General features: G+C 32.4%; 1 protein-coding gene across 1 annotated transcript; it reads left to right on the forward strand.

Moving 5' to 3' along the window:
* Window positions 1-1241: 1241 nt before the first annotated feature.
* Window positions 1242-10341, forward strand: LOC103938728 (MLO-like protein 6). Its single transcript, XM_009348763.3, is given in 16 exon segments — window positions 1242-1510; window positions 1636-1693; window positions 1978-2234; window positions 3356-3472; window positions 3581-3641; window positions 3829-3917; window positions 7507-7581; window positions 7806-7900; window positions 8026-8075; window positions 8381-8421; window positions 8533-8706; window positions 9071-9106; window positions 9221-9288; window positions 9389-9449; window positions 9778-10024; window positions 10027-10341. Coding segments are annotated over 16 exon segments (1743 nt in total). The 5' UTR covers window positions 1242-1387; the 3' UTR covers window positions 10218-10341.
* Window positions 10342-10658: the final 317 nt, after the last annotated feature.

Consider the following 10658-nt stretch of genomic DNA (forward strand, 5'->3'; position numbering starts at 1 on the left):
ATGGAAAAGGATCCGGCTTTGAAATTATTTACATATATATATGCTTCATTGACTTGGCACTTGTTCTTTGATTTGTTAAACCCGGTCAGCATCATCAATCGGTCAACTAACGTATACGACATAGGAACCATACATTTATACGGTAAAGAGGATCCCTTTCTACAGGATCCTCGCCATATCATATTTCATGAGATCTTAGAGATTCCGTAATAGTAATCGTTCATCGTATATCGTACGATCAGAAATTATTTTAAAATTTAAAATTTAAAATTAAGAATAAATAATATCTAACGAAAACTAACCGCACGATATATGATGAACGATCACGATCACGAAATTCTAAGATTCCAGGAAAAGGATCACGGATCCTTTTTCCATTTCTATTTCGTTTGTTCTGTAAATATAGTATATTATCTTAATTCGTCAGGAGGCCAGAAATGTCATCTACATGTCGTCAGTTTTGGACCCTTGGATTGGGATCCAAAGGTTTGGAAACAAAGTGAATTACCAAATTCCTCATATTAAAGAAATTTAAGCTGGGGGTTGACTGGGGGAGTGATTAACGGTGGTTGTCAATATTGGAACTAACTTTTTTTTTTAATTATTTTTAAATTTTTAAACAAACGATATTATCTACATTAAAAGGGTAGAAAAGTGGGTTAAACCTCATAATGAATTAGCAATAATGTGGTTCAAATTTATCTTTGGTGTGAATCGTTTTTTATAAAAATAAAAAATAAAAGATTTACTATTATTAGGAAGAGGGAGAGTTCGAAACTATTACAATTTAAGGGAGGGAAGTTTTGAACCGACGACGCGCAGGTAGAACCTAACACTCTATCCCCTAGGATATTGGACCACATGCATATTGTAGCCAAATTTTAAGTTAAAGTTAATGAGAGTATGATACTACTTAGTATTATGATTTAGTAGCGTTTTCCATTATTTGTAAGTAAGAAATCTTAAGTTTCGTCTCTTATTATGAATTTGATACTAAATTATCAGGAATGACTCATTGCGTTACGGAACCCAAACTCATACTCTTTCGTGTACAAATACAGCTATATGCTAAGAAACAAACATTTCAAAACAAAACATGTGAAGAAAAAAAAAATGAAGGGAGCGAGTATTAATCAGTCAAAGGAATCTGTATTTGATTTTTGTATCAGGTCAAGGACTCATTCAAGTCACTCTCTCTCTCTCTCTCTCTCTCTAACGCGTCCAAAAGTCCAAAACTATCCGCTGCACTCGCTTCTATTTTACTTTCTTTAGGATCATTTCAACTGCACCCGCATCCTCTATATTACCTTCATCTTTCATGATATTTGATCACTTGGATTTTTCCAGTCCATTGTTCATTGTCAATTGGGCAGCTTAATTCAGAAGCATGGCAGGGGCAACGTCAGGAAGGTCATTAGAGCAAACGCCAACATGGGCTGTTGCCGTAGTCTGTTTTGTTTTGGTCTTAATTTCTATAATCATTGAACATATAATCGAACTTATAGCAAAGGTAAAATCATACTATAAATGAAAGTTCATTAATTCGGGTTTTCGGACAGACTTTCTGTTCTTCAATTAGTTAACTCTCCTGGGTTTAATTTCAATATTACATATATTCTTTCACCATTTTTGCAGTGGTTAAAGAAGAAGCACAAAAGAGCTCTTTATGAAGCACTGGAAAAGATCAAATCAGGTAACACATGTCGAATCATAGACTAACTGATTACGGAAAATGATTTATGGACACCACTTTTTTCTTTCTGCACATATGCGGTCCATTTTTCGTTTCTTGATTCTTTGATTTTTTTTTTTTTTTTTTTTTCCATCAAAAGGCTATAAATAATCCGAGTTATCCAAGAGGAGAAAATTGGTGTTGAAATCATTTCCCGCTCATTAATTTAGTGAGAGTTAATATTAAGAATATTGAGCTAATACATATGTTTGTTTGTGTTTGTGTTGTGTTTGTGGTGTAAATAGAGCTTATGCTATTGGGGTTCATATCCTTGCTCTTAACTGTGGGACAAGGACCAATATCAAACATATGCATATCACAGAAAATTGGCAACACTTGGCATCCATGCGGCAAGAAGCAAGAAAACAAATTGAATAAGGAAGAGAATGTGGAGCATGAGGATGAAATCCCGGGTAGGAGATTGCTCTCACTGTTTAACGAGACTGGTGGTGGCGCACGCCGTGTTCTGGCGGCTGCTAGCACCGATAAATGTGCAGCAAAGGTAGGAACTATACGAATGTCCATCGCTTACATATTTTAATCTACAAATTTTCTATGTTTACAAAGAAAATACAATTATGAGGATTGCAAACCAAGAGGAGGGGTGTATTCAATTGAGATTTTGAGAAATTTTAATTTTTTTAATGAATCTAGGGGTATTGAATCAGGATTTTAAGTGATTCTCTGAAATTCAATGTGTATTCAATTAGAATATATAAAATAGTTTATTACAATTCTTAAAAATCCGGATGTATTCAATTAAGATTTTAAAGAAGTTTATAACATTCTAGGTGTATTCAATTAGAAATTGATTTTAAAGAATTTGAGAAAGTTGAAGAATTAGAGGGAATTGGAAAATTTTCATAGTGTATTTTAAGCATCCACAAATCTCACCTCTCTCCATAAGATTTCGAGGGAATTGAATCTAAATTTTATATGAAATCTCTACAAATCAATTAAGGGAGGTGTATTCAATTGAGAATTTGAGAGACTTTAATAGATTTATAAATCCATGAATTGTTATGGAGTTTAATTGATTTGTAGAGATTCCATATAAAATTTTGATTCAATTTCCTCGAAATCTCATGGAAAGAGGTAAAATTTGTAGATGCTTAAAATACACTACGAAATCTCTCCAATTCCCTCTAATTCCTCAACTTTCTCAAATTCTTTAAAATCAAGTTCTAATTGAATACACCTAGAATATTATAAACTTCTTTAAAACGCTAATTGAAATACACCCGGATTTCAAAGGATTTTAATAAACTATCTTAAAATTCTAATTGGATACACCTTAAATTTTAGAGAATCACTTAAAATCCTGATTGAATACCCCTAGATTAATTAAAAGAATTAAAGTCCCTCAAAATCTCAATTGAATACAACCCCCCCCTAAACTTACATAAAAATCAATGAATTTATAAATTCATTAAAGTCTCTCAAATTCTTAATTGAATACATCCCTCTAAGATTTTCGGAATGTCAATAACAGTTTCTAATGCAGATTAGAAACTAATTAGGAATGAAGTAAACACATTAATATTGTTTTTTATAGTTTAAATATTGATATTGGTTTATAATATAGGAATTAAGGCTCATAGAATGTCAACTCAAATTTTGCAGGGTAAAGTATCTTTTATATCTGCGGATGGTATTCATCAACTGCACATTTTTATCTTTGTGTTGGCTGTTTTCCATGTCCTTTATTGCATCCTCACCATGGCTTTAGGAAGAGCCAAGGTACGTAATTTCTCATCAATTCATTCACGAATAATTAACTATTGCTCTTTCTCTTTTTAATAATTATTTAATGGTTAATCAATTGATGATGACTATTTGTGAGTTCAGATGAGAAGTTGGAAGCGGTGGGAAAAGGAAACAAGGACAGATGAATATCAATTTTCGCATGGTTAGTACCTGCAAAATAATAATATTTGAGAGCCAAATTCTAAACAGCAAATTAATTAAATAAAATAATTGATTATTTAATTCTTGTAGTTCTCTAAGGGGGACTTTTAACTACAATACATAATCATTTAGAGTCAATGAGTCATTTAATTATTTGATATTTGTTTCGTTTGTTGCGTGTATGACAGACCCAGAGAGATTCAGGTTTGCAAGGGACACATCTTTTGGGAGGAGGCATATGAGTTACTGGACTAAAACACCTCTCCTTATGTGGATGGTAAGAGCTCTCTAATTCCTTTTTCCTTTATGAAGTATAGCACTTAACACTTTGCATTTTTTGCATGCATGAAATGCATTATTTTTTCCATATCAAATTTGTCTGCGAAATGATATTACGAACATATTTTTATGTACTTACAAAAAAATGTTACGTTGAAGTGTTTCAAATCATGAACCTATCTAGTCCTAACTTTTATTTTGTCCACCTTCACAACTAGACTAACCCTAGTGGCTTACGTACTTATCCTTTTTGTTTATGGAGGAAGATTCTCTACCATCCTATCATCATCCTCTCCTCTCACATATTGTTTTTTGTCTTATTATCTCTATACAAAAAATCAATATAAGATTTTGACGTGACTTAACCATGACTGTTCAAATAGGAGGGCATGGAAGGGTAGAGAATCCTCCTCTTTTTTTCTTTTTTTCTTTTTTTTTTCTTTTTTTTTTTGTGGTGAAAAAGTTAGCATTCGCCACCAGCTTGACTTCGACATTGACATATCTTTATTCATTTTCTCATCAAACACTACAGAATCCAAATACTTAATAATTGTTAGATACGTGGAAACTTATGTTAATCTTATGATTTGATCAGTGTTAGTCAATTGAACAATCCTTTTCACACGACATAAAAATAAAAACAATCCTATTTCAATTTTCATATGTGCACAAGATAATAATATAATAATCCGAGTTTTTTTTTTTTTTTAACAAAAAATAATATCTACATTAAGAGAGTGGGGGGAGTGGGCTAAGCCTTAATATGGTCTTGTCATAATAACATGGTTCAACTTCATATTTGACGAAAATCGAACCTAAGACATTACTAGCCTATAATTTGAGTCTCTAGTATCACAAATAGGCTTATTTAATAAATTACAAAAGAAAAGATTTATCATCGAAGGCATGTGAATGTACAAGTGGCTCATTTGAAAGTGCTTATAAAATGACTAAAAACGCTTTTAGTGAAATTGATTTTGGACTCCAAAACTATTTTCACCAAAAATAATTTTAGTCATTTTAAAAACACTTCAAAACAAGTCCTAAATTGACACGGAGGTTTTCAGTTTAGTAATAAAAAATTGCAACAACGAAAGGTCAACTGATCTCGCTCTCAAGATATACAAAATATAGTACTGTACACCTCTTCAAATTTAACTTTGATAATGTGCATTTCTATAAAATAAACGTAGTAATATGTAATGCACGTCAGAATTTTAACACATTTTTAAAGAGTGGTTAAGAGTATATAGGATGTCGATTATTTGTTCTACTTTCCTGCTTTTGATTTTGCCTGATTGTTTCAGTACATCTTCAACCATACAAACCCTAATTCACTATAATACTTCTCTTTTCTAAATTTAAATTTTAAGAAAAGAATTCACGCTGCCTGCCTAATTTTGATCAAGTGATTTGGAGATGGGAACGTCACTATACAAATGTTTTCTCTTATAAATAACATGTCATTTAATAAGGAAATTAAAGCTGCCAATGAAAGTGACCGTGGCATGGCCATTGGAAATTAATAGAAGTTTGATTGTTGACGAAATTAGGTGAGTCGTGACCCTACCCCTTCAATAATCTTTTATGGAAATTTTGTTCAAGCCACTTGTACTTACGAGAGTAAAGGCGTGCCATTATATATATAATTATATAAGCGATAACAAGTAAAATGAGAAAGTTAAATTAGGAAACTCTTATACATAGATAATATTTTTAACTAACTGAGTTATAAAAGTAAGATAACATCTTTGTAATTAAGTACTAGTAAAATAAATTTAGGTGCAACGGGTGTATACACTAATTCTCTTTCTCATGTACGCTATTAATAGGCAATACTTTTCACATTTGGTATGTTATCAAACATACAAAAGTATAAAAATATTGTAGGAGTACCTGTGTAGTAGTGTCCTAGCGTGCAGAAGATCTCTTCTAAAATTATTTTAACATGCAAGAGACATTCACAAAAGACAAACACCAAGATTAGCCGTCTCTTGAAGTGGTTTTATATAAATGAGTGGTGTGAAGGCGCTTTTTATGCTTTTGTGGGGTGCCACGAATGTGAGAGATCATTTCAAATGTCAATATCATTTTGGCTTTTGAATTCAATATAAGGATGCAGACCCTTCTAGATATTCGAAAGTAACGGAAACTAAGATCTTAATAAGTGTTTCTGGATACAACCTCCCCCGTAAAATCCTGCATTATATATCAGTCAAAAGGCAAAAAAAAACTTCAGACCCTTCAAGGTTGTAAATTTCACAAGGTGCATGTGATTTGCTACCTGTCTACCCGCGTGTTGGCGGCGGGGCATGCCCTATGAATATGAGGACATAGGGTTTTCCTAACCTGAGAATTTAAGGCGTACTTAAATAAAAAGAATAAAATTGTACAGTTTTTTTTTCTTATAAGATATATGGGTATAGTCATGTTGGTACTCTGATTCAATATTTTTTTCTTGCACTTGGAATCGAGCGTACTTCAAATACATTATGAATCGAGTATTTTATAAATAAATTGTTTACTTCTAAAGTTAAAACTCTCAAACACTTTCAAAATCGCTACACTAAGATAATCCACTAGGGTTTAGAATAGATTAGCATTTTAATTAGATGCCAAATATTTGATAATAGATCATCCTATTACGAAATCCATAATAATATTATTTTTCTTTTAATAATGAGATTCTATAAGAAACCTTTGGCTATACAAATTGGCTTCTTTTTTCTAATAGTTTGACTTTTACAAGGGACACCTAATTTGATTTTGTTCATATTTCACGAAATTGTGAGCTACAGAAGATCATCTTCTTTTTTGTTAAATATATATTTAGTTTATTAAAGGGATTTTTATTTTGAAATGGGTTTATTTAAGTATTGACCTTAGACTAACTCTAACCGTGGGAGTAAAACTTAAATGGTAGATTCTTAACTTATCAAACTTGCTCTAACCCTTGGGGCAAATATGAGTTTTAACTCATAACTTATTTCTAGGGCAAATTTAGCTCAGGATTTCTCATGGGTTAGTGGAGTTGGCCTACCATATATGTGTATTTTTTTTTAGTTTTATATTTATAAATTTATTGAATCCAAGCGTTAAAATCTAATATGATCAAATTCAACGATAAAAAAAAAAAAAAAAATCTAACAGTCCAAATTTAAATCCAATAGCTAAACTAATTACAAAAAAAGTTCTTTTATGTGTTTCATAATCTTTTCATAGTACTGTTCCAGGAGTTTTATGGTGTCGGTTTAGTGATTTTTCAATATTTATCGGAATCTAAATATTTTGAGGTTAAAATGTTCATAAAATTAAATTATGATAGTCTATATATATATATATATATATATATATATATATATATTAAAAGGTTACTTTAAGAAGAAAAAAAAACTATCCTAAATACATTCTTTAATAATTTCGGGTTAAAAGTTTAACTCAGAAGGGTTGGAGGAGAAAAAATATTTCCGGGTAATTAGGTTAAAAAATTTAGGTTTTAACCCAAGGGTTAGAGATGGTCTTAGGGTATTTAAATATTTTTCACACGTTATTTTGCCTTACCCTCCATTTATTTTATACTATTGCAGGTTTGTTTTTTCAGACAATTTGTTAGGTCGGTTCCGAAAGTGGATTACTTAACCTTGCGGCATGGGTTTATCATGGTAAGTGCTTTATTAATGTTATTAGACAGAATAATAGTGATGAAATTCCAAAAGTTCTACACAAATTGAAAAGCAACTATATTGTATGGTACATAGAAAAATGATGGTGCTACGTTTTGCCATGGGATAATATAAAGTTGTGACAGATAATAATAAAACACGACATACATTAGTTTGGATAAATTGTAAGGCGCAACCAATAACATTGTAAAACAATATTTCAGGCACATCTGGCACCCCAGAGCCATAAGAAGTTCAATTTCCAAAAGTACATAAACAGATCACTTGAAGAGGATTTCAAGGTGGTTGTGGGAATCAGGTTAGTGATTTGGTGTTTTCTTCTAGTTTTTATCCTTTTTATTTCACTGTGATAGACTTGATCATGTTTCAGATTGGGATTTGTTGAAGTAAACTTTAATTTTCTTAATTTGTTTCAAATTGCAGTCCCCCAATTTGGTTCTTTGCTGTGATATTCCTACTCTTTAATACTCACGGTGAGGAAACATATATAATATTTTTCTCATATATTTCATCACGTCTTCACCTACTAAAATGCATATGTTCACTTTAAATTCTAAATTAATGTTTCAAATTAATTACATTATTTGTCACTTAACGGTCTAGTAGTATTCCTCATTACTTGTTCACTTGTAAGTAAGAAGTTTTAAGTTCGATTCTTGCCAAGACGAATTTAAACCACTTAATTACTAGTCCACTCTCCCACCGATAATATAGTTTGTTAAAAAAAATTAATTAATTACATTATTTGATTAAGCTTTCTTGAATTTCTTTTGGACAGGCTGGTATTCTTATCTTTGGCTACCGTTTGTCCCGTTGATTGTAAGTAAAATCTCTTCCCTCATCTTAATCTACCAAGTAATTGTAATATAATAGTGGGACCACAAGATGGATAGATAGATCTAACGGTTTAAAATGCACTTGAACTTTCAGATCATTCTTTTGGTGGGGACCAAGCTACAGGTGATCATCACAAAAATGGGTCTTCGAATTCAAGAAAGAGGAGAGGTTGTGAAGGGGCTTCTTGTGGTTCAACCTGGTGACGATCTCTTTTGGTTTAACCGCCCCCGTCTCATTCTCTATCTCATCAACTTTGTTCTCTTTCAGGTACGTACCTTAACAATTTTAACAGAGTGTTTTCTTTTTTGAACTAATGATAGCGTTAGTGAGTTTCCATCTGCAATTTTATCAGAGTTTTAAGTACTCAAATTTATATTAACATGAACTTAATTCATTTCCAAGGTTACATGATATATTGAATACATTTGATGACGTTATTACTTGTAATTGATTCATTTCCCTATACTACTTACTAAACTTAACTCGACTGTAGAGAATTGTAGAGTAATTACAATTGATCCATTTTCCGATTTCAACTTACTAAATTTAACTCAATCTAGAGATTTGTGGAGATGAGAGAATCTCGCTAACATGTACTGACCCTTTTGCATCATCTTTTTGTCAATCTCAGAATGCCTTCCAGCTTGCTTTCTTTGCATGGAGTTGGGTAAGCTACATCTTCCAAATTCTTAATTAATTTGAGATTTATTAGATAAGTAAATAAAAGAAGTGAAGTAGTATACTAATTATTTGATGAATCTCGTACTTTTTGTCATTTCAGTATGAATTTAGCTTGAAATCTTGTTTTCACGAGCACACTGAGGACGTGATCATCAGAGTTTCAATGGGGTGAGTGTCCACTTCTTCCTTGGCCTTAACTCTTAATTAATTCTTAGTTTCCTAACCGTTTAAATTGTTCTAACACACAACCAATGGTGGTGATTTTCAGGGTCCTCATACAAATTCTCTGCAGTTATGTCACTCTCCCCCTCTATGCCCTTGTCACACAGGTAATGATCTAATTACATGACATGAACATCAATTCATAGATTTAATTGAGCAACCCTGTAGTTTTAATGAGAACCTAATTAATGTAATCTGTGAATTTGCATGATAAAATGACTATTTAGTCGTAATGACAGTCAACTTCACTTCATTAGAGCAGTCCTGAATTCTAGTCGTATGATCATGAATGATTTGTCAATATATGACACTCGTTCTTATGTATTATTGCCCGATTGAATCTGAATCGCACATATAAACCTGTTTTCCCTATATCAATGACTGAATTAAATAAATCTTGAAATTAATATTGACTCTATATGTTGATTTGTGCAGATGGGCTCAACCATGAAACCAACCATATTCAATGAAAGAGTAGCCGCAGCATTACGGAACTGGCATCACACGGCCAGGAAGCACATAAAGCAGAACAAAGGCTCCGTAACCCCAATGTCTAGCAGACCAGCCACTCCATCCCACCACATGTCCCCCGTCCACCTCCTCCGGAACTATCGGAGCGAAGTGGATAGTTTCCATACATCACCAAGAAAATCAAATTTGGACGGTGAACGTTGGGCCAACGATTGCCCTCCCCCTCACACCACCTCCATGTAGATGACGCTTCATCCTCTTACCACCACCATGAGAGCGTTGATGTCAATGAAAAAATCTCGGTTCATGGGGAAGCTACTACTACCATGGAACCTGCTCAAACACATGTAATTAACATGGGACGGTCGAAAGACTTCTCATTTGACAAAAGGGAAAGTATATAATAGGTCGCAAATTTTAATGCATTGTGTATTGTCATTAGAGATCGACATTGATTGGTGACAATATATGATGACAGCAAGGACGATGGCGCACTGATTGGAGAGAATGGAGATACTTGAAGCCATAGATTTTGCATCCTACTTTTTATAATAATGTTACATATATATATATATATATATATATATTACTACTTCGTCTATCTTCTTTGATTTGCTTCATATTTGGCAGGGATAGAGATACACATATAGTACATTGTTTCAACTGTTGTTACTGTACTATGTTGTAGCATGTTTTCTGTAAAATAGCAAAAATAAAGTAAGGAAACTTTTCACACATGTAATGAGTAAATGAAAGGGAAGAGAACAAAATCACGAATACAGGGGATGCAGGATATATTAAATAGCAAACATTATGTTTCTTTGGTGAGTACTTTGGTATTCTTC

Source organism: the organism of the source record quoted next, unplaced genomic scaffold (assembly GCF_019419815.1).
Source record: "Pyrus x bretschneideri cultivar Hongxiangsu unplaced genomic scaffold, Pyrus_bretschneideri_v1 Contig5, whole genome shotgun sequence".
Classification (NCBI taxonomy): domain Eukaryota; kingdom Viridiplantae; phylum Streptophyta; class Magnoliopsida; order Rosales; family Rosaceae; genus Pyrus; species Pyrus x bretschneideri.